Source organism: Trachurus trachurus, assembly GCF_905171665.1.
Source record: "Trachurus trachurus genome assembly, chromosome: 17".
NCBI classification, from domain to species: Eukaryota; Metazoa; Chordata; class Actinopteri; order Carangiformes; family Carangidae; genus Trachurus; species Trachurus trachurus.
In genome coordinates this window covers 11412081-11437764 of record NC_139900.1, presented here as the reverse complement: position 1 = coordinate 11437764, position 25684 = coordinate 11412081, and the positions used below count along the sequence as shown (strand labels likewise).

Genomic DNA, 25684 nt, shown 5'->3' with positions numbered 1-25684 from the left:
TCCTCTGTGTATAAATATTGATAAGCGCCAAAAGCCTCCAGCTCTTTCATGTCTCAGTTCAGATACTTGTACATAATAGTTGTGGCTTGTAGAAGCTATGTATTTACTGACCAAAATATCATTTTTAGAGGACGTGTGGTTGTAACAGCTGGTTGTAATTTCCAACATTACTATTATACTATATACTATAACCTAAACACAATAAGAGCCCGGGGCTTACCCTTCTTCTCCTGATCCTCCACATGAACGTCTGAGAGACCGGCGCTGTCCTCCTTTTGTTTTTCCACTCTCTCTGTGAGCGTCTGTCTCAACAGCAGCCAGAAGCTCAGCAGACACAGGACCTACACACCATGAATAAAACGTTTGGACGACGTACAGACGACCAAGCAAGCAAAGAAGTAAGAGATGAACCAACAAATCATTTGCATTTACTTTAAACCTGCGGAGACGGTGTCAGTACGGTACAGATGCAGCGTATGTATATACAGTAAATCAGATCTGAGCTTCTGACGTTAAAGCGAATTGTCTAAACCTTCAGACGTGTGTCGCATCCATCTGGGGCTTAGGATAAACTTTAAAATACAGTTTGACCCAGGTGTGAAATATAATTGCACCTTTGCTTCTGAAGGGAAGGGAACGTATGCACTGTTTAATAAAGGCGGTTACCTACCGATTTCTTTACCCACGCACGAAGAATACAACACGAGAGGGAAACAACTTATAAAGGCAAAGAAACGGAAACTGAAATGTACAAGTCTTAGCAAGACCGTTAAAGAGACCAAAGAGATTAAAACAAAAACTGCTGTTGAAATATGTTTAATTCAAGCTTGGGTTGCTGTATTTTGCTTCATGTACTTGTGCCTGATGTGTTATTATTGTGTTCAACTTTATACTCTTTGTACTTATGGAATGACCTTAGGTGGTTAGGATTAGGTTAGAATCTAGGTAGAAATAGGAATTGTTTTCATAATATATTGTATTGTTGTTTTTCATAAGCTACAGATAGCTTCGGTTACCCTTTTTAATAATAATAATAATAATAAGTTTATTTGAAAACAGGGACAGTGCACATTAATAACATCACTGTAAATGCCCCAGAATTAGCCAAGAGGCTATTTTTCATCTGTAGTCCCCAGACGGATGTTAAAAAGTCACCCTAAAAACAGAATATACAAGATCATGTCTGTTGTACGCTATAAATAGAAGTTGTACTGTATTTTGGATTTAATTGTAAATAAAAAAAATGAAGGAAAAATGTTTTCTAGACACGAGAAGCTTCAGCAGCTGCAAACCTCAACGTATTTTTCTCTGAGGTGACAAACCTTGGAGGACAGCGAGTGGAAGGGGTTTTGCTTCTTGAGGAAGAACCCCGGGACTTCGTGCACGTTCTCGAAACTGAAGATGTACTGCAGGACGATGAGCAGGTTGCCGTACGCCACCATGAAGGGGGACGACAGCATGGCGTAACGCCGCCGGTCCCTCACCATCCACAGCATGCACGACCACAAGAGGAAGACGAACGTCAGCCAGCTGACGTACGTGATGCTCCACGCCTGGGGAGAAACAAAACACAAGAAGGAGTTACGTTTTTCGAGTTTTACAGAGGAGCAACATGTCTGATGAGGCAAACTGGTGGCGTGTCATTTTCATGTTTTCTTCGATTTCACGTCTTAATCTCCACAGGTTTGCGTCACAGTAACTTTCTGTCTATGAATTAACAGAGGAGATTTTAAATTTCGTGGATTTACACTATTAAGTCCGACTGTTTTTCTTTTTGGATGTTCATGTAATGACTTTGGCGCTTCACGTCCAATCATGCCATCCAGTTACCATCCATTTTCAGAGTTAGCTGCTTCCTAAGGAAATTGTTAGGACGTTATGTCTACCTGTTAAATGAAGCACAACCGATATATTTCTCAAAATTAGAGCCTAATTATCTAAAAAGACTTTCCATGCTGCTGGGAATGAAAATGCAGCTCCAGACACAGTGACTAATTGCAGAGAGATACCAGGTCAAAAAATAAAAACTGGAATAGATACTGGAAAAGAAAAAAGGAGTTGACATGTCATTCCACAGGTCAGCTATTTCCTAATATTTCCTTGAAGCTTGCAGTTTGGTGTTAATTGCAGGAAAAATGGAGACAAAGGTCGGAGGCTGTTATTCTAGTTACTTTGATGAGTTGCGAGTGACTTCCAGATGAATTTCCATGAAAGAAATTGCTCCTTTTCAGCTGCAGTGAATCTTCATTGTTCATTATAAGCAAGTGGAAACTGTATTCTTCACTAATGCTGAACTGTTTGTTTGTTTGAAGACACGTTTCACATTGTGCACGTTCAGCTCGTCTTCAACTTGTGCTAGCTTAGCGTTTAGTGATGACTGGAAGAGCACCAACTCATCACTCTCTGCTCTATCACCCTCAGGAGATTATATGGAAATAAACTGGACTTTACAGACACGTAAAATAAAGCAATAGGTTTTTTTTTGTAACAATAAAACTCCCATAATTCCCCTTGTTTAAAGCCTGACCTGACACAAACATGAACCCAGTGTCCTCATTACTCTTTATGAGACTCAGGACTCTGAGGAGAAGGGATTCACATTTATTTATCGCTGCTAGATTCATTCATACAGTATATTACTCATCTGCTTTACCTACACTGTTGCCCATAAAGTTGGAATAATTTTTGTTTTCAGACACATTTCTCTTTTTATTCCTATTAAATAGGTTAATTGTGGGTAATTTTCACAGTCATATGTTTGGAAGAGATTGATCAATAAGGTTTTGAAAAGATACACACTTTATATATCAAAATAAATCACATTGTCATAATCATTTCATGAGAAAGGTGAAAAAAACGTTTTGGGCAACAGTGTAGCTATATATGAGGGTTTATACAGCCAGTGCACAATTTGTATTCGGGTTCAGATTCAGGCTATCAAAAAAAACTTCGGATTCATTATTCGTATTCGGGAATAAATTAAGTGGGCGTGGCGTAACTTAAAGCTAAATCGTAAAATCATGCTCAAAACACGCATCCAAACGTCTCTTTTTTTTTTTTTTTTTACAAAAAAGCTCCAGAATAATGAGGAGAAACTTCTGACAGAAAAATTATTCAGGATTAAAGCATTATTTGTGCACTTTCGAATAACGTATTCGGGTTCGGGTACATTCCTAATAGCTATGCGTAGCCTATACTGTATTCACATGCTACAATATTTTTTTATTGGCTCCTTTCTGGTCCTGTGTATATATCAAACTCCAAACTACATTAGTACAAGAATCAATAATTTCAATAAGTATGTTGTGTGTTTTCTAGAAAAATAAAGCTTTCTTTGTTTTGAATTTGAATGTGATGCATCATATTTGTGGAATTCACAAATGACTGAATTGATTTTGGATGTTTTTCCTTCCCAACATCCAACAAATACTGAACAGAAACGCAGCAGAGGCCACTTTCTGTAGGACTTTGTGTTTTGCGGCGCCGCCACCACACCTGTGGGCTGCGTTACTCACCATCATGGCTATGAGAGCACAGATGTAGCTCTGTTTCATGATGAAGTGAAAGACTTTGACCATCGCGCCGACTCCTCTTTTCTTCATGCCGTCCTCGCCTCCCTCAGACTTCTCCTCTCCTCCGTCCAACACCGAATCCTCCGGGGGCAGACACACTTCATACACACACTCATTCTTCTTCTCTGGGTTGGACACAGAAACACAGAAACACAGGAGCGCAGCGTGTTACTGAGGTAGTTACAGGGCGGCTCTCATCTCCTCCATTAGGTTTGGCCCTCCTGTGATTTGGTCTTGTTCTCTGGGGGCGTTTGCGAGAGTCCAATTTTAAATAAAAAAAAGAATACAAGAAACTGAGAAGCCCTGGATTCCCTAAGCCTAAAAAAACATTGGATCTTTTTTGGATCACATTCTTCAAACTGCACACACACACACAGTTTATAACACAGGTCTTTTGTTGAAAAAGCTGCGGCCTCCAAACCAAACAAGTCGGATTCTCAGACTTTTCAAAGCTAATCCCGAGCTGCAGCAGACATCCACCAACACTGTACTGTATATATTATATATGATCCTGCTGCTTTTCATTTACTCTATAGAAATGTGAATTACTAGAATTGTCTTAGAGCGAATTCATTATTTGACTCTCGATCCCTGAAAATATCAACGTATTTTTATACTGTATTTTTTTACTTATTTGATCTTAACTCTCAAGAAACCTAGAAAACAAACTTTATTTATCCACCTGGCTTCAGAGGAAATTCCTCAACATGAGTCTCAGACATTGTAGAACAACACTTTGATTTAAATTAGCTAAAAACATGCAATTAATTACAATTTGGCACCAGTTATACACTTGTTATTTTATAGTAGTTCTGCAACTGTAGTTAGATGTGCTCAGGACTGAGACACTTTTATTATTATTATTTAGCATCAGTGGTGGACAAACATGGAATAAACACACTTTAATGTGGTTGGAAGAAGTTATAACATCTATTCTATTTTGTTTTCTTCATTATATTTTGTTACTGACCACTTATTAAAAGTGTATACAGCTTATAAAATGTTTAAATATCTCACCTGTGCCATCACTGGGCTGGTCCATTTTATACTGGGGGGTGGAGTACAGGTCCAGGCAGACTGGTCCGTTCTCGGCTGTGACAAAGTCAAATGACGTCCCGTTGGATGTCGGCACAACCTGTAGATCATCATCATTAAAAATTACACATCACATTTCTACAACTGTGGCACTGATGTGTTCAGGGGTCACACATCTGTTCAGCTTTCTGCCCCACAAAGACAAAAGGGAGTAACTTGTGTTTGATTGAATGATTCACTTGCTGGATATTTTTGCTTTTTTCCCCCTTAGTCTCAGTAGCGACTTTGTTACAACACTTTATCTTTGTGGGGAGGTTGAAGGGAGAGGAGAATTATTCTACTTTTCACACTGCACATTTGTTTCTTAGCTGCAAAGCATTTCATAATAACATCGTCATCCAAAGGGAATCGCTTTGATATTTACTTTCGCCTTTCTGCGCTTTAAAAAAACACTGGACAGCTACAGTTTGTACGGGTGCAGTGTGAAAAGCATTTTGTTTGCAGCGATTCCTTTTTCTCGCAGCAGGGCTGAAGACGGGGAGAGGAAGGAAAGGGGGTAAAAAAAAAATGCACAAGACTTTAGAGACGCATCCAGAGCAGCCCCCACCTCAGTTGTACTGATGACTTCCTGGGTGGCGAGGAGCTAGTAGGAGGGAGGAGAAGAAAAGAGCATACAAAGACAAGGTGTGTTATCGATGAGCTGCTGGAGTCAAAGGCCTCCTTGTTCTTTATAGTCGCTGATAAGCAGGAACAAAGCCGGGCAGCACCACTCTGTAAATCGAGCCCATCACTCATCTGTGTCTGCACACCCTAAAAGCTTTTAAACCTCAGGAGGTGGCCGGCGCAGGCAGACTACGGACCTTAATATAGGAACAAGGTCAGTGATGTGCATGTGCATTTCCAGCTGAAATCTTCCCAGGGATGAGTCTATTATGAAGGTGAGAGCTCGGGGTAATAATAATAATAAAAAAAAAGCAACAGCCACAGCTCCAGTTTACAGTGCAACAAAGAGTGAGTTTCCTGTTGTTTTCAACTTTTGCTACGCTAAAATATTACAGCGTTTTCACCCTTTCCACTCTATTGTTGTTTAATAGCTCGACTGAATCAAACTGTGAGATGAAAACGTTAGTTATTGTTTGTAAGAATAAGGAGGAAATGTGTTATTTGGGTTATTAGCGGCCAAAGCTCATTGAAAGAAGTTCAACACTTTAGAAGCTGAAGAAAAATATTAAGCAGATCTTAGAGATATGTTCAGGGCCGTTTGGATTTCCAGCATGTGCTTCCTCAAACAATGGATTCCTGTTTTGTTTTTTTTGTGTGTTTTTTTAACAATGGGATCTGTGTTGTACAAAAGTTTGCTCAGCCAAATGATGATCACTACATGACCTGTCCAGTAACTTTTCTTAGTCATGTGTGAGTTGACCTTCACGTACGTTTTTCTCATCGGTGCCCTGGCGAGATTCCCACCACAGCTGCCTCTTCCTGTTGGCCGAGTTACTCGTTCTGTTTCCGACCAGGTCCTCCTCCTCACACACATCGCTGTCCTTGTCGTCCTGGAAAAACATAGATTAGAGACAGTTGGGGGGAGGATGGATATGTCACTGTATGAGATGATACCCTGAAGAAGAACAAGGTTTTATTGAACATTGTTTTACAGTGTAGGAGTTCAGTATCTGAGGAGGAGTGCTGTGGTGACCTTTGAAAAACAGGACATTAGGTAATTGTACTGTAAATTATCAGCACTTCTTACCAGTGATTCTCTAGTGTACACTCATCACAACTGACAGAGTATCAGCTTCATATGTAACTAAATAAAGACAAAAAAACTCATAAGGAGCTGTTTGTAAGTCTTCTCTGCTGCCATGGTTTACACCAAGAGAGAATAGCTGCACAATTAAAGGGATACACCAAAAAAAAATTTTGTGTCTTGTTGCCTCACTCCCGAGTCCATGACCAGCAGATAGACACCATCCTTTCGACTGTGCGTGCAGTAACAAGGGAGATAGAGCCCGTATCGCCTGTAATTAGCTTAGCTCAAACGCTGGAAGTGTATAGGTAGTGTTAGCCTGCCTCCTACCCGAGCCGAAACCAGCAGTCAGAAGCTGATTTCATTTTAGCTCTAAACATACACATCTAAATATATCACTTTATCAACATTTCAAACATTTTAGGCGAGAAAGTAGCCGTTTAGATCAGCAGTGTGTCCTTAATTAGTGTAAATACCAGCTGTTTTGTTCGGACAAATTCGGCGCTACTCAAGCTAGCACTTCTGGTTACTTCCGGTTACTTTCACAAAATAAAACACCCGTTTCCCTTTACATAGAGAAAACCATGACGATAGAATTTGTGCTTTTACTTTGAAATAGGAAGTTAACCTACCCTCGATGTAGCTAGCTTGAACCAAAATAAACCGTCTTTGCTTGAACCCTCCGTTTTGACTGATCTCGTCCCGTTACCGGCATTTGACCGCTCAAGATGCCTTACCGGAGAGTTTTGTCAGCTCTGAGACGAAGATTGATCCATTTAGAGCTGCTGAAGAGCGTCTCTGATGACTTTAGGTGGAGGCAGGTTAACACTACCTATACACTTCCAGCGTTTGAGCTAAGCTAATTACGGGCGATACGGCTCTATCTCCCTTGTTACTGCAGTGCACAGTCTGCTTGTCATGGACTCCGGAGTGAGGCAAGACACGAAAATTTGGCGTATCCCTTTAATCACAATATCATCAAAAACTCAATATGTAGTCATAGGGCTGCTTTTTTCCTTTTCTCATTTCTTTTTTTTTTAAATAAAAGTGAAAATATGTCACAGTGTTGTGTTGCTACAGAGATGCACTGGACAACAAATCACATTCTCAAGAAGGACGCAAAGTTCATAATATCTGCCCTTATTATCGCAATATGACACTTTTTTTGGAAACTGTGAAGCAAGAGGTCATGATGAACTCTCTGAGCGGCGCTGTGTCTGAGGCCTAAACTGAGTCACTGTCAGGAAGTGACAACACGCCAGCCAGGCTAACTGGTTAACATGCTAACTCTAGTGGAATATAAGACATGATGAAGACAGAGAGAAAGACAAAGATCGGTGAATAAAAGACTTAAGTTTGATATTGAAATCACAATGTTTCCTCTAGACTGGAGAGTAAACGACTGCTATGGGGAAATAGAAAAAAATGTACAATATTTTATTTAAGAAACAGTTTCAATTGTCCCCAATGCATTTCATGAATTCAAGTGTTTGTCCTGCACTAGAAAATTAATCTTGATCCAAATAATTATTGAAAATATCTCATTTTTGACTTTGTACAACCCATCTATCTACATGCACACAGCAGGTTAATGCAACAACAATTCATGAGGAGGAATTCCAGTTTGCACTATTAGTTGTCTGCTGTGTTTGAAGTGAAGTGGAGCTGATATGAACATTTGAAATGATCATTACAGTGGTGCTACTGTGTGATTGTCAGTTTTTTCTTGTTTCCATGTCTCGTTCCTGAAGATACTTGTTTGTTTCTCTGTTTTTCACAGTTTTTTTTATCACCTTGGTGAACAAATGCTGAACAGACGCCGGCGATGAGCTACAAGTCAGGCATTTAATTAACTGAGAAATAGTGACAGCGCAGCCAGATTCTTCTTGTCTTTTTTGGCGGAGATGAATCCATCATAATCTGGCGATCATCGAACAAACCCGTCAGCTGCTGATTTATGTCGTAATCACGTTTTATTATTAGCGCCTGCTAAAGTGTAAGAGTAGGTGAAAACACACACACGTACCCCTCTGTGGAGGGATCAATAATGCATACAGCCCCACAGGTTTACAGGGAAGTATTGACCCCTCTATAAAAACACTAATCTATAACTCTATTACAGGACAGAGGAGCTGAGCCTCGAGGTCTGAGGTGAAGGAGGACGGGGCAAATTCAGGAGTGGGGGTCTTGCGTAAGAGAGTTTGTATCAAAAAAAAGTGTTTGTGGTGTAGTTTTGGATTTATTTGTCTCGTTTTGTTACATTATTGGCCATACAACATTAAAAACCAACTGATTTTCATGGTAAAACTTTCTATCATGAGAGATTTCCTACAAAAACTTTTGATGTCATGCTTTGTCCTTTGGATGAACTTCCCCTTTAATTTCAATCAAAATTCAGCAGTAACACAGTTCTGCTCTTAGGTCATGATAAAAATTTGTCCATCACACTTCCTCATAAAATCAATGACAGTGCATTTAACCCCCAAATTCTGCATAATGTAAATTGCTTGTACACACTGCATTAAAAAACAGTGTTACACATTTTTATCAGTCTTAAAATGACAGTAATGGAATAATAATGTACTCAAAAAAACATATTCATTAAAAGGTGGAGCCCTGGCATTGGTATACTGTTACAATGAGGAACACCTTTATACTTTTTGAATCAAATCTACATTATAAATAAGAGTTTTTATTTTAATTTATCTTATTTTATTACATTTATTGATTTATAGTCAGTTATTATTGATTATGTTCCTTTTGTTTTGTCTTTGTTATTATTGTGTCCTTGTTAGTATCACCTTCCTTTGAAAAATTGAGAAAACAGCAGATAATGATGAATATGATTATGTATATGTTCAAACTGAAATAAAAAAGGTGCCATTATGAACATGGAAACAGGTTGTAATCACTTTAAATGATCCAGCATCTGTGTTAAAGATAAAACATGAAAAAAAAAAAAAAAATCTTCATTGACCCAGTTGATCCTCCAACGTTTTATCTCAGCAGTCCGAGTGGGATCAATCAATTCCCACCAACATCACTGAGGAGGTGCAGAGGAAATGTGCGATAATACATCATTAATTTATAATTAATTAAATTAAGAAGCAGTGGTTTCTTTCTTGCAGGCGGCACTGTAACTGTGCAAACTGCATCCTCCCTTCACGCGTTGTCAAACTGTTAACCGACAGTTTCTCAGATAACACCTGAGCTCCGTGCAGCCGACAGATGCAGCCAGCGATCGATCGTGCTGGAATCTTCCATCGATACCGTTTCTCTGATCACGAGGCCACGTGGCTGCGCTTTTTAATTCAATCTGGATCTATTTCAGTTCGCTGTCTGGAAGCTACTGTGTGTGAGTGTGACAGAGGTGTCGTGTGCTGAACCTCGAGTAAACGTCTCTGACACCGACAGCCGATAGGCGGCAACTGGTGCAAAAATCTGTGATTAAAACACATGCAGGGGATTTTATTTGATCATCTACTCATTCTCCACATTTCATCCCTTTTTTAACTTCAGGGGTGTAATCAGAGAATAATGTATGTAAGAAAAGTTTTGGCTCAAGGGTGGTTATCAGGTGTCATGATTTACTTTTGTCTAATTCTCACATTGTTTCCTACAGCTCCCAGAATCCCCAGAGACGATTGGCTCTCCTCTGATCAATAACTGATTTATAAATTGCAAGATGGACAAAACGGATCAATATAATGAATACGTTGGCTGGAATAATTACAGGATCTGACAGGTGGTTTGTCTCATTTACCTCTGTGTGTAGCTCTATTACTCTGTAGGCCATGAATGATGCACATTAGAAAAAGACCTGGTGCATATAATTTATAATCTATAATCTATAATGTAATGATGTTGATGCTGTGGATAACACGATGTCTGGTAAAAAAAAATGTTGTTTGTTTCTGACAGAAAATAAGATTTAAACCAAGTGTCAAGGAAGAAAATGACAGAAAAAGTCTTTAAAATACAAATGTTAGACACATTATAATACAACCACTTGTTTACTCTTCAGTAAAATGAACCTGTATCATTTAAATCAGTGGTTCTCAACTGGTGGGTCGGGACCCAAAAGTGGGTCGCGGACCTGTCCTGGATGGGTCGCAGACAGCTGGGCAAAAAAAGTAAATATTTAATGCGCATGTGATGTTGGATACTGTATGTCTTTTATTTTGAAATATAACTTATTTTAAAAGGCACACGACACTTGCACACATGCAGTTGTAATGGTCCTCCTCAGTTTCTTATTATTTGTTCTGAATGCAAAGATATCAGTTTCTTATTAACGTGGCCTGAATGCAGTGAATCTTGTTTTGTTTTGTGGGTCTTTATTTTGTGCAATTTGATATTTATTCACTTTTGTGAATATGCTCTGAATGCAGAGATGCATTAGAAGTCAAATATATCATTTTGTTAGTCTCCATTTTGTGCAGTTTGATATTTTTTTATTCACTTCCGTACGTGCAGTTGTCATGGTCCTCCTCAGTTTCATTCATGTGCTCTGAAATGCACTTTGCTCAATAAAGAGCTAAATGAGTTTTTAAATGCTTTTTTTTTTTTTAAATCTTGGTTTGAATTCTATAAAAGTGGGTCGCGACTTAATGACCATGGGAAAATGTGGGTCCCAGAGTGAGAGTTGAGAACCCCTGATTTAAATCATTTAAACAGTAAATGTCACAAATGCACAAAGCATCTGCGCTCGTGCATGCGAGTCTGCGGCAGCGGTGGCGGCGCTCACCGTCAGCTGGTCGATGGGCTCCTGCAGCCAGAGGCGGATGAGCGTGGCCAGAGTGTAGTAGAGGATCAGCAGCATGATGGGATTCACAAAGTGGTACCACTTCCGCTGCGGGTGAACGATGAGCTTCCACGTGTACGAGCAGTTGCTCTGGACGATGGGGGAGATGCCGAACGTGCTGCAGAGACAGACAGAGAGACAGGTGGATGAGGATGGGAACTGCTGGCAGGGACACTGATCATGAACAAAGCTTAAAGGGATACTTCACCCAAAATCGATAATTCACCAATTTTCTACTCACCGTCATGCCAAGGAAGAGTTTGGAGAACTTTCAGAGTCATCAAAATGCTTTTGGAGTTCCAGGGGGGGTCCAGCTGGCAACGGATTTTCATATAATGGCGGTGGATAGAGTTCACTTTTGAATCGTCCAAAACACACACTATGAAACATCCAGATACCTCCATACTGCTCGTCTGTACTGACCCAAGAGTCCTGAAGCCGCCACATGAAAAAGTTGTTTGGAAAAAATTTATTTGATCTCTGTTTTTAGCCTTGTTGTAGCAGTAGCTCCCAGTGGCTGCACGAGATTTGCTGCGAGATGTTCTTCCGTGTTTACATCATACATCCAATGGTTTACAACGACGAACGAACATCTCGCAGAAAATCTCGCTCATGCGCACAAACATCAACAGAACCTCTGGGAGCTACTGCTACAACAAGGCTAAAAACAAAGATCAAATAATTTTTTTCCAAACAACTTTTTCATGTGGTGGCTTCAGGACACTTGGGTCAGTACAGACGAGCAGTATGGAGGTATCTGGATGTTTCATAGTGTGTATTTTGGACGATTCAAAAGTGAACTCTATCTGGCGCCATTATATGAAAATCCGTTGCCAGCCGGACCCCCCCTGGGACTCCAAAAGCGTTTTCCTGACTCCAAAAGTTCTCCAAACCCTTCCTTGGCATGAAGGTGAGTAGAAAATTGGTGAATTATTGATTTTGGGTGAAGTATCCCTTTAACCCTCTGATCACCTGGAGGCCTGTGACACTCCTAAAGCTGTTGTTTCTACATGTGATCACATGATTTTATTCCCATCACATATATCTTTGTTTCTGTATCTTGAACAAGTTGAATATCTTGTTAGTTTTGTAGAGTTGGTCTCATTTCCTTGGGTGAATTCAAGGCTCTTATGAAACATAAACTAACAGAAATGTGCACCTGCTATTCTTGAATGATGCAACGTTTGTATTATGATGTCCATTTGCTTTTATTACTGTATTGTTGTTGGGCCAGTTCAGCCTCCTGGCCAGCTTTCCCTCGCAAAAGAGATCGAATCTCAAGGGATAATCTGGTGAAATAAAGATTTAAATGTCTAGTTTCACTGTTTTCTCATGTTTTACAGACAAATATATCAATATTCATCATCTTTTATTATTTGTATTGTGTGTCTTGTATATGGACCTAAGCCTGTAATAAAGTTTAACATAAAACAAAAATAGTATATTGAAGCAGAATAAATGATGAAACAATGAATAATTGCGGCCATGCTCTGTTCATCTCCTAAAATTTTACTCACTATTCTAACTAATAAAGCTGCTATTAAATATTTTGTTGAATGAATGTTTATAGTTTTGCTTCTTTTTAGATAGATAGATAGATAGATAGATAGATAGATAGATAGATAGATAGATAGATAGATAGATAGATAGATAGATAGATAGATAGATAGATAGATAGATAGATAGATAGATAGATAGATAGATAGATAGATAGACTGGAGCTTTGTGACCGGGCCGAGCGTCATCTGTTCTCATTGAGACGAGAGTGTGTTGTTCGGTTCATTACTCTCGATTCAGCGCTGGCGTCCTTGGGTTCTTCATCTCTTAAAAACGAATTATCGATTCCAGAAACAAAGCTGGTGATGGACGAGATGATGTAAACGTTACAATAGAGCTGCTGCTGGTGGTGGTGGAGGTGGTGGTGGGGGAAGTGCAGCGTCACAGTGTCGCAGCAGATACAGATACAGGGAAAGATGCAAGAAGGTATTGGGAAATGATGACTCAATGTCAACTGGCCTTTCTCAACCATTTCTAAAGCAGACTCCTCCTCCTCCTTCTCCTGCTCCTCCTCCTCCTCTCATGTTTTACCGCTACAGCTCTTTCTTCGTCATCTTCCAGTTATTTCTCGTCTTTGTCTGCCTCAACTTCCCATAATTGGTCCAAATGGCCAAACTCTCTGTAAACAAGTGTAAACAAACAATGGTTCAGTCTGACCCAAACCAAAACCACTTATTTATTTTTGGGATCGTTTTGGATTCTCAGATCCAAACCATGGTTTGACAACACCTGCTACTACATAACACCCTGAAAATCCATTAAACAGGGCAATACAGTGTCACAACAATAATGTTTTGGCTCTTTTGCATTAGTTTTATATCATTTTTAAATTATGTATTGCACTCAAATTATGTAGCACAGTATTTAACCTATGTCTAGGTTGCTCCCTTTGCACTTGTAGCGTATATTCTATTGTTTTAGACATTGTAGGATATATTTTATCATGTACACTGAAACCAGCCGTTCTGAACAGGGCTGTTTTCAGAGGATGAAAAGAGCCGTGATGTTTGATCCTTGGGGGATTTTGACCAAAGCATGTCACACAGACATGTCTTTAAGACAACTGGGAACTATTTTGATTTGTGGAAAGGGGGCAGAATATGTCTCCTTTAAAGGGGAACTATGCAAGTCTGGTGTTTTGGTGCCTTTTTTTTTTCCTCTACGGAGCTCCCGCTATACAGTTTTGGTGGCTTTTTTCACTGTCATAAAAACTCACAGCTAATCATAGTCATTTAACCATCACAGTATCTGTTTAATTAAGGTGAAAATCTTGCATAGGTCCTTGCACATTTCCCTTTGGAGCATCCTGGCAGAAGAATTTCCTTTGGGATGACAAAAGTTCTACAGTATCTATCTATCTATCTATCTATCTATCTATCTATCTATCTATCTATCTATCTATCTATCTATCTATCTATCTATCTATCTATCTATCTATCTATCTATCTATCTATCTATCTATCTATCTATCTATCTATCTATCTATCTATCTATCTATCTATCTATCTATCTATCTATCTATCTATCTATCTATCTATCTATCTATCTATCTATCTATCTATCTATCTATCTATCTAGTGTCACAACAGCTCCAAACTGAATTCAGAGACTTTTAGACTAACAGCTGACCAGTGCTTCGAGCATTTCCTCCACCTCTGTTGATGCTAAATGACACACTGGACCAGACCATCAACACAAACGCAGGAATCTGGACAATGCACTGACGGTTAAAGAAACCTGTTTGTTTGTGCCACACAGAGGAGGAGGATGTGTCATATGATTCAGTGCTTTTCCTCTGCGCAGAACAAAGGTCAGCGACTCAACAGGAACCACTCTGACGTCTCCCAGTGACAGCGCCGCAGATTTACCAGCCTCCCGAGTCTCCTTTTTCTCCTGTGCCATGATGAGGAGGAGCAAGCGAGTGAGCGAACACCCTCCTCTGACCCCGGCTCCACTTCCTGCATGGTTTCTTCTTACAGCCAGGGAAGGCCCGGCCGCCGGTCACATGACCAACTGGGGACTTCCATTGTAAAAGGCGGGGAGGCAGGAAGCAGTGGAGTGGAAGTCAGGGCACTCAACGGTCTCACTCAGCGCCGGCCGCACAGCAAGGCCGTGTCACTGTCAACAAGCACAATTAGGGCAGGCTCCGGGGCGGCCTATTGTCCAATGGGGGCGCGTTGTACCGTACGTACAGTATTTACAGCTGTAAGAGATTCCCTCTGAGGGCGAGGAGAGGAAGCAGACCAGGGTTCACTTTTATCATCGCATTCGGCTTCAGTTTTCTCACAGCAGGAGTCGAAAGTCTAAACAAACGAATGAGGACAGAGTCAACAAGATGATGAAATAGTCGGACTGTTCATGTGAAGAGCTACCAAACAGGAATTAGAGCTGCCGTGAACTCTCCAAATTTAAGTCCTCAGATACACAAACAAAGAACTTCTTTCCAAAATTAGACATCAGCTGTTTCTGTTGGCAGCTACAAACTAAATAAGGTAATGAATTGGTATTAAAGAGTCATCGTTGGTGAAAACTGAGCTCTAGTTTGGTAAAAATGTGGGTTTTTTTTTATTATTCTAGAGCCCAAAAAAGTTAAAATATTCAACTTTAAACATATTTAAAGGCCCCAAAAGGCAAAACTATGAGGACATATTGTGGAAATATCACTTATTGAAGGCTCTTTAACATATATATGTTTGTCTTGCCTTACGGCCTCCAAAAATGTAAGAATTGACAAAAAAATCTGTAATGTGCAGGCTCCCTAGGTTGAAATCCATGTGGTTTTACGAGCTGTTCCCTCAGTTGCCTTCCAGTGATGTAACTAGGATTTGAATTTACATAATACCACCCCTACCTGGGACTGTTAGAGGGGGCGGGGCCTGATGAGCAGTGGTTCATTTAAAGGGACAGACACTGAAACCAGCCGTCCTGAACAGGGCTGTTTTGAGAGGATGAAAAGAGCCGTGATGTTTGATCCTTAGGATATTTTGACCAAAGCATGTCACAGACATGTCTTTAAGACACCTGGGAACTATTTTGATTTGTTGAAAGGGGGCATAATATGTCTATGGGGGGGGGGGTTCTCTACGTTGCTCCCGCTATACAGTTTTGGAAGGCATTTTTTCACTGTCATAAAAACTCACAGCTACAGTAATAAGTCATTTAATTATCAAATTATCTGTTTAATTAAGGTGAAAATGTTGCATAGGTCCTCTTTAACGGCCAAAAAGAGGAAAGCATACAACATTTTACTGATTTACCAGTATAATTTTTAGTTTTTAGAGGTAAAAGTTTTTCTCCCTACAATCATTTCATGATCCCTCAGATTACTCTCGAGTCCTACTGACTTCTCCTGTACAGTCATTACAGCGTGCACACTATTACTGCCAGTGCAGATGGTGCAACAAGAGTCCATTGATTCTAATGAGTTTGTTTCTTCAAACAAGAAAACCTGTCAGTGCGACGCCCGCATCCACACTTTATCTGCCATCGGAGGCAGGAGAGGGATGAGAGTTACACAAGGTTTGTCCAAGGCAGCCTCGGCTATACATAGCTGTAAATAGCCTCGGTCCCTGACACGCAGCAGCACAGCGTTCAAATGAGAAACCGTGAGATCGATAAAAGTCTGCAACACCAAGGGCACCGAGACAACAGCTACGGCTCCACAATGGCCACTAGTGAGTTATTACAGAGATGTGACTGGAAATAAATGTCATAATAGTGATTATTGCACAATTTCCTTATGAATATGTGTAACGATTGCCTGTTAAATTGGAATAATTTTGTTTTTTAACACATTCCTCTGTTTATTCCTATTATAAAGGTTAATTGTGGTTCAATTTTCACACTGATATGTTTAGAAGAGATTGATGAATAGAGTGTTGAGATAGATATTCACTTTATCTATCAAGAATAAATCATATTGTCAAACTCATTTCATGAGAAGGGGTAAAGAATATTTTATTCCAACTTTATGGGCAACTGTGTAGTACATGTGTGGAAAACTGAGGCAGATTTAGACCAAAATAAAGAGGAAAAAATGTGTCAAAAAACTATATTAAATTTACACTGCATTAAGTGTTGGAGTAGTTATTCATTTGACTTTTATAAGGACACCATACAGGCCCATTTTCTTGTACTTTCATGAGAAAATTACACTTAAAAACATCAATTTATTGCTGTTTGTCATCTTAAATAATCAAACCTTTATAAAATCTCACGCAGGAAGCCGTCAGCCAGGGTCGCAGCCTTGATGTTTACTTTTAATAACAGTAAATAAACAGCATTCTTGGCATTCCTGGCTGTCAATCAAACACAATGAGCTCAGTGACCCAGGTATGTGCCACTGCTACTGAGTCTTCATTCATCACATCTGTGACTAACATGTGTTGGCAAGATGTTGCAACGATGTGGCTTCACTCCAACCACAAGGTTTTCAGCGCTGCAGCCACAGACAGCTGATTGTCTCCTCTCTCATGCATAATAAAACAACACTGGTTGTAGTGAGGAGCCTAAAAGCTCTGCTTCTGATATTGATGTGCTGTGAGTAGGAGTTTGATATATCGCCCCTTCAGCCGGCTTTGCCTTTTCCTTTGCCTTCTTGTTTGCAACAACAGTAAATATTTATTAACGTTTAAACAATCTCGCCCCGAGCGCAATAAATATCGTTGAGTCAGAGGAGCTCTGGCCTCACGTCGTGTATTTTCACATTATTGAGGAGTCAGATAGTGTTAGTGTTGGGTTGTTGTGTTTAACCAGGGAAGTACTGTATCATCTCCAAAAACACACCAGCGTGATGACAGATGGTTTAGTTTGGAAGTATTTTGTTATATTTTGTTATTGAGGTTTGATTCATATCTGTCTGTGGGAAGAGAGGTGGTCAAGTGTACCAATAAAGTTTGGTTTAGTCTCATCAACCCAAGAGATTAAACACTTATTGATTTAGATTATTGAAAATATAAAATTTGACATCTACAAATACAAAACACACCTACTGATTTATAACAGAATATTAAAATATATTTTGTAAATATCAGAAAATAAAAGTGTTTTGGAAAATAATATGTGAACTGTTACACAAAGTACTAGAATATACTAGAAGTTGAGTTGTAATGTAATGTATCTTTGTAGGTCAATGTGAGAGAGTGTGTGGAGAAGAGGAGTTTTCTTGTTAGTAGTAAAATACTGTTGTTAACAGGTAAAATAAATAAACTAACATCTAACATCATTATTGAAGGAAATTTACAAAATGGAAAAACGTAAACACTTAAATTCAGATTACAAGAAGTACAACTAGATTAAAAAAACATGGAGAAAATGGACAAGTTACAAAACTGGCAACGTGTCTAAAAAGGACAGTGATGGATGAATGCCTTTCCAAAGCATTGTTTGTAATACGTTTATATTATATATACAGTACAGTATATATATATATATATTTTTTTTTTTGCTCTCTCCTTTTAATCTCATGTGTGAATAAAGATTTAAATTGAAAAGCTTGAGTTGAGCTGAGCTGCTCATGTGTCTGACCTGATGTAGCCGTCTCCCGGTGGGATGCTCTCCTGGAAGAACTGGAACTGGTAGAGGTAGAGGACGATGAGGTGCCCGGCGCTGAAGATGGCCATCAGGACGCACATGCAGCTGAAGATGAGCGTGTCGAAGGTGCGGCGCAGGGACCACCAGGTGCACAGGAAGAGGAAGAGGAAGAAGTAAACGGCCGAGGTCAACGAGGGCAGCATGATGCCTGCAGAGAGAAAAAACACAAAGTCACACAAAGAGGAGCGTGTTTTCATCATCTGACTGATTTTACTTGGTAACACTTTATAATAAGAACACACTATTAAGCATTGATAAATACTGAATTCTTCATTTATAACGCATGAATACTCATTAGTATGTAGTATTATATCAATAATGAGTAAAACATGTTTAACTGTGTTAACTGTGTAAAAATTAAAATAAACTACATACTAGTGAGTATTCATGTGTTATATATGAAGAATTCAGTATTTAATGCTTAAAGGGATAGTTCAACATTTTGGCAAATTGGCCCATTGCCATAATCCCTATAGTTACCTTTAATTGTCGATGCAAGTTATTTTTAGAACGGCGGAGCAGAGCCGTGAGCTGCTCAGAGCTACGCTACGGAGGCTAATGGGATTTTTTGGTTTCCCTCATCAAACTCATCAAATACACAATCCAACAACTCCACAACGCTCTGGTGGACAAGTTGTGACCTGCACATTCACCACGCTATGAGATAATAACAGAACATTACGAGACAGAGTTGTTTTAGAGGGAAATGCATAGACTGTTTCACAAAAGCTGCTCCCGACAGGAATGTGCATGAGCGGTTTTGCATGAATTTGCCTCTAAAACAACGCATTACGTTATTATCTCATAGCGTGGTGAATGTGCAGGTCACAACTTGTCCACCAGAGCGTTTTGGAGTTGTTGGATTGTGTATTTGATGAGTCTGATGCGGGAAACCAAGAAATCCCATAAGCCTCGGTGGCGTAGCTCTGAGCCTAGCTCTAAAACTATAGAGATTATGGCCATGGGCCAATTTGCCAAACATGTTGAACTATCCCTTTAACTAATGCTTAATAGTGTGTACTTATTATAAAGTGTTACATTTTACTTCATAACATTTGATCACATCAGTATCTGCCCACCTGTCATGCCCAGCAGGATGGTGACCACGACCTTCCCCGCGGTCGTGATCAAGTTCCCGATGATCTCCTTCACTTTGGTCGCGACCTCCGCCAGGATTCGCAGGATCTTCATCTTTGTGCTCTCCTTTTCCTCCTCCTCCTCCTCCTCCTCTTCCTCCTCCTCTTCTTCCTCCTCCTCCTCCTCGTCGAGCTCCTCGTCCTCCTCGGCCTCGTACCCGGCCTCGAAGTCCTCCTCGAGCAGGATGTTGTCATCCAGGCTCAGCTTCTCCTCTTCCTCCTGAGTGACACAAAGACATTCCTGAGTCGGATGACGATGATGATGATGGATGATGATGATGAATGGTGCAGTTTGGAGGTCAGAGCTCTCCATGGTGCTGAAAACTGTTTCCCCACAGGTAGAACAACCACAACAGCCCCCATGTGAGTGGTCAACTATCATGAAAGGAGACTGCGGATGAGTGTTTCTGCCTCTGTTTGCAGCTGAGAGTGCGTTTTCACAGATTTAACATGTAGCACATCACATCTACTCATACATGATGTGCTACTAAAGACGTTATTAGCCACTGTTGCCAGATGTTTTCCTCTGGAAACACATGTTGGCTTGAAATCTAATCCAGTCAGTTCTTCCTTGGCTGCTGCTGCCTCCGACTCACTACGCATCCATCCCCCCCCCCCCCCCCCCGCCGCTCTTTTCCAACACTCTCAGTAAAGTGGAGAAAATAATAACAAGTGGGGGCCGTTCACCAGTTTCAATTTCTAGGAAGGCTGAAAAGTTCGTTACTTTCAGGTCTGCTCTTTTTTTTTTTTTTTTCTAAAATCCTATTGGACACAAGCTGTGTTTGTCAAAGAAGGAAACCCTATAACCCCTAAAAGCAGCACATCAGTGCAGGTGGATTCAAAGAGTTAATTCTCAGTAACAAGAGTTAAAAGCTCCTTAAATTAATTTAGAAAAAATTATAGTAATTAATTGATGTGAAAAATAAGAAATTTACTCTTACTCTTACTTAAAGTAAATTTAAAAGCATGCACTTTTGGATACTTAAGTACCTTTAAAAGCAAGTACTTTTTTACTCTTACTCAAGTAACATGTCGACTGAGCTACTTTTACTTGTAACGGAGTAAATTTTGACCATTAGTATTTGTACTCTTACTCAAGTACTGGGGTCGAGTACTCTGTCCATCTCTGCCGTTCACCGTGATTTATATGTGACACGTGAGGCATCAGACAAAGAAAACAGTGGGTGCTACGAGTCCTGCTTTGAATAAAACGACAGCTAGAGCTCAGATTGATCACTTTAAAATAAAAAAGCTGCAGGCGCGGGCTCTGTGGATGAATTTTCTGGTGGTTTCTCTTCTCAGTAATGGTGAGCGATGCCATCTGTGCCAGCGTAAGCAGCACAGTCGAAGTGAAAGTGAATGTGGATTTAATTAACACTGAGTCATAAAGAGAAGCGCGGACTTTGCCAAAGGGGATGGGGGCAGTAGTCCAAGTCATCAACACTCACAGGGAACTCTCTATACAGACGCCTGCTCTGCTCCTCCAGTGCTCGCTGGAGCTGAATGTGCAAAGAGACTGACCGCTCTATGGATATGTTAAAAAACATTTCTGTAGCTGCAAAAAGAGAAAAAAAAGTCACTATGTTTACTAATCTGACAAATACTGGTCCCCAAAGGGAAGTAGTTTCTGTGTGACTGCATCAAATGTCAGACATCTGAATTAAATGTCATCTGTTACTTAGGACTGTGAACCAAACTGGTGTCTGGAAACGTTGACAGGCTTCTGGTGTGAAAAAGAGTTCATGAGTCTTTTTCCTCGTCCAGAAGTGTCAGATCAGCGCGTGTGAAGACATTTACACCAGCCGAGGTGTCGGGAAGTCTTTATGTTTATTAAAAATGTGACATTTTCTAAGCCCACCGTTTAGTTTTATGGACATCAATTACGTCTTACCCACATCTGACAGTCTGCACATTGACCTTGACCCTCTTGCCCCGCCAAAATCTAATCTGGTTCATTCCTGAGTAACACTAGAGACACTGTTTTCAGGACGCTCGCTCCACATCAACCACCAGACGACACCCACTTGTTCCTCTGCTTCGAAGTCAGCGTTGTACTGGGCCATGTCCTCAGGCGGCCTCTTCTGGACCAGACTGCGACACAGCAGCCAGATGGCCAAGCCGACCACGAACATGCCGATGTCGGGGATGAACACCCGGATGCCGTTCCCCGCATCTGCACCGATCACACTGGAGGGGGGGGGGGGGGGGGGGGGGGGGGGCAGAAGATCAGATGGTATACATTGACAGAAAGCAGACGCTCATTTCCAGAAAGTGCAGATGAATCCCAATATCCCCGACAATTTGTAATTTGGAGCAATCTCGCAGGCGAGGATCACGACAAAATGATGGAAACTGGGACGGAGTACAACAAACTTTAAACTGCTAGTGGCCCTAATGTGAAACAGTTTTTCTGAGAAAGTCCGGGGAATCGTTCAGCTCGCTTGGACGCGGCCCAACGAAATGTCTCGCGCTTGAATCTGGGCTCTTCGTGTCACATCATGTCACCTCTTTATGTCTGTCCCCTGCTGAATGTATTCGTCTTTATCTCTGTCTTTGTTCAAATTGTATTTTTTTTTTTTTTAATGTATCCTAGTATTTTATTGCTATTTATTTTATGTAAAGCACCTTGGTCAACCTAGGTTTTTATAAGGTGCTATATGAATCAACGTGTTTAGCCTACAATAAACATTTGAGGAGCTTCACCCTTTTTCTAAAAGTCTACTTGTTTGTTAGCCCTGCACCTGTAATACTTTGGATGTGCGTGCTCTATCCAACTATTATATAAATGAAAATGACCTTGACCTTGAGTCGTCAACAAATCGTGCACATTGAATCACCACTGACTCTCATTCATTCATGCAACGTGTGAACTGCAAATCAAAAACTCATGGGAATTAGATATTAACGGCAGCGATTATATCTCTCAGAGAGAAAAAAACAAAACAAAAAACTACCTGTTCACATGAACACATGGGAATCTGGATTTTTCCATTTCTCAAGTGTTCTTTTAATACGTGTTGTTGTGTTGAACGCTGCAGCTTTTATATGGCGTACCACCCACTTTAATGAAATCAGGCTTGCCGGCTTTAAATGTATTGCTGTTAACAAGTGAGTGAAATTCCATTCAAACAAAAAAGACCATGAGAGAGTGTGGTCATTTTTTTTTTTTTTTTTTACCGAACTGTGAAAAACATGTTTACTCCCTTGAGAATAGCAACCTTTGTTCATAATAAGGTGGTGTAAACAATTAGCCCTGTTTTCTAATTCAAGTGCAGAAAATAAAGTTGAAAAGAACTGAAGCTAGTTAAGATTTAACTGATTTAATGTGTTGCCTAATTCCTTGATGACTGGTGTTTGTGTGTGTGATTAACATGAAATGCACAGCACATCAGCGTAATGTTATACAACGATCTAAAATGAATACATCTTCATCCAGGAGGCTTATTGGGCAAACACAAGCGCTGTGTGTTTTTCATTAATCCGCTAAAATGTGACATCATTTGAAGTAGTGTTGTTACATCTCCGAGGGCAAACAAAGCTTTTGTAACATTTGCGATTGGACTGTTTGCTCACCTCTGACTAAATACCAGAAGGTTTGTTCAAACAGGAAGCTCAACAATGGCGGACAGCGGTTACCTTGACAGCTACGGGCTCCAAATGATCCGGTGTGATCACGTATTTGTGCTGCCTGAGGACGAGCTTTATGAGGTGCCATGATTATATGTGCAATTAAAGCAAATAAAAACTGTCCTTGAAATAGCTAACAGGTTTGAAAAACCCCTTTAAAACTCACTTTTATCATCCAAAACTGATTTCTATTCTGGATTTTTTCTTTTTACGGCAAATCAGACTGCATCCTGTGTTTGGCCACCTCGGCGTTTTCTTTACATTTCATGCTGAGCTCAAAGTGTAATTAAACTGTTTACAATAAACAAAACATACTCTGCAGCAGGAAGAAAAAAAAAGCTGACCAAATGTTTGGACAGAGATATAAAACAACTGCTTCTTTCTAACAGAACCAATCTCATTGTGGCCTTGAGTGGATATAAAGCTTATAAAAGGTAACAAGTTGAAAACCGAGTGCTAATCAAAGACGATGGAAAACCCACACTCGGATAAATAGTTGGGGCCTCTGGCTGCTGTTGGCGAGTTTAATCTAATCAAGGACGTCTGTTTCCATGAAGCTTTATTGTTGTGAAGCTCCGTGCATCCTCACATGGATGAAAGAGATGGAAACCGTCAGAGCCAGACGAGGCCGAGCCAGCAGCTTTAATGACTCCCACTTTCCCCTGCTTATCATGTGAGAGAGTTACAGCAACGCTCGCGGCGCTGAGGTCTGTCCTCGCCGCCTCACAGGAGTGCAATGCTCCCAACCCTGCTGTAAATATTTGGTATTTATTAGAAAAAATTTGAAAAAGGTCACACTTTTAGGAAAATACACATCACAGCTCTGACTTCTCTTCAGGACATCTCCATTGTCCACCACCACACAGGCAGTAAAAAGCTCCTATGCAGCTGTAAACACTCACGCTATATACACCGCGTATGGCTCCTCGACACAAACAGGTAAATGGAGGCGGGATAAAATGTTTACGGCTCGACTTCCGCCACTTACAGCGTTACTATCCACCAAAGGGCCGCTGAGTACTGGAAAAAGGACGTGGCTGAGTTCGGACATTCCCGTACTTAGGGAAAACCGCATCTAATACGATCACAGAGGAGGAGAAGAGGGGTGGGGTGGGGGTGTGTGAGGAGACAGACGCAGCGGCAAAAGCTTTGAAAAATAAGCCTGTCAACTGATTGTCAGACGTAAATGGGTTTAAGCGTTCATCATGAATCCACACGGGGACAGGGTCAGGAGCGTTTATGAAAAAGTGCTGTTTAATCTTATTGTGTTGCTGCCATGTTTAGGATACACACTGCAAAAAACAATGCACCTACTTATTTGTAAAAGAAATAGAGGATAAGAAGTGTGTATAAAATTTGATGGACTTTAAATGAAAAAAGACACCAAACTACCATTAAAGCCAGCTTCATATCATGTTTTGTTGGATAAAGACCTATAATATTTGCTGACACTGCATTTTCTCAGCCAACAGTCACTGAGCTGAGTCCTATCACCTCCTCAAAAAGAGAGATTAATGCTCAGTTAAACAAAATCCACACTTGCATATTTTATGCTGCATGATCATCAAGAGAAATGTGATTAAAATAAAAATAAATATACTGTAAAAAAAAAAAACTATGTTAGAGCACCATTACTGTATCAGTCGCACGCACAGTATGACACATTTAATGAATGTGGTGTTTGTGAGAAGTGCTGAGTTTGTCTCCATCTCACCTCTCAAAGCCGATTTGTCTTATGGATTTCTCCCACGTGGAACCTGGACGGAAAAACAAGAAATGATTTAGTGGATACAGATATCGTCTGGCAGAGAAATACACCTCTGTTATCAGTCATTAAAGGGATAGTTCAACATTTTGGCAAATTGGCCCCTTGCCATAATCCCTGTAGTTTTAGCAGTAGGTAACTACAGTAACTATCCCTTTAAAAACAGACAATGAATAGACAATAATCACAGTTGTTGGAGTAAACTTTCACAAGATCATCTCCATCACTACATCCAGTTTATCAACAGCCTGCTTTAAATCAATGATCTATTTTAGTTTTCACTGATGTTTAATTGCCATGTGAAGAAAAACAACCTGTATTCACCTTTGGGAAAAGTTACATGTAAAGTAAATAAAGACATTTCATGCAAGATCTCAGCTCAGAGCGGTTCCTGAATGTCACTCCAGCTCTCAGATGGATTTATAGGTATTGAACCCACACAGCGATCAGAGCAAAACAAACGCAGCATCTTGTTTGTGACTCGAGGATCTGGACTCGGTGACATATTGTGATGAGTACGTGCGGCTCGTTCTGTTGTTGCGTTGGGAGACTAATTAGCTGCTGCGCTGCTGAAGTTCATGAAGTTTATGGAGCGCGGTGAGGAGGGCGAAGACGTTAAACACACTTCGACAGCGACAGCACTCGACTCCGTATAAGTCAACGCATGCGGCAAAACAAAGCACTTCATTAGACAGATTTTATCTACTGTGTCACCTATGTGTGTGTGTGTGCGTGTGTAAGCTGCGGCTACTTTTAGGAGGTTGTTAAGGTTATAAACTGCTTCGCTTGTTAAAACAGTGGGTGGATAATATTCAGTTTTAAAGTGGCGCAAGTCGATTTTAGAGAGAG

The 25684-nt window shown here is 40.3% G+C and overlaps 1 protein-coding gene across 1 annotated transcript in view; it reads right to left on the bottom strand.

Moving 5' to 3' along the window:
* piezo2b (piezo-type mechanosensitive ion channel component 2b) overlaps positions 1 to 25684 on the bottom strand; it is a gene marked incomplete at its 5' end in the record, with an annotated part of 98485 nt that overhangs the window by 49108 nt on the left and 23693 nt on the right. The window contains 11 exons of the mRNA XM_083990773.1: positions 221 to 341; positions 1323 to 1553; positions 3516 to 3697; positions 4590 to 4707; positions 5215 to 5250; positions 6041 to 6160; positions 11102 to 11276; positions 18242 to 18455; positions 19387 to 19663; positions 21468 to 21630; positions 24785 to 24827. Coding sequence (XP_083846899.1) covers positions 221 to 341; positions 1323 to 1553; positions 3516 to 3697; positions 4590 to 4707; positions 5215 to 5250; positions 6041 to 6160; positions 11102 to 11276; positions 18242 to 18455; positions 19387 to 19663; positions 21468 to 21630; positions 24785 to 24827 — 1680 coding nt within the window. The remainder of the gene's footprint in view (positions 1 to 220; positions 342 to 1322; positions 1554 to 3515; positions 3698 to 4589; positions 4708 to 5214; positions 5251 to 6040; positions 6161 to 11101; positions 11277 to 18241; positions 18456 to 19386; positions 19664 to 21467; positions 21631 to 24784; positions 24828 to 25684) is intronic.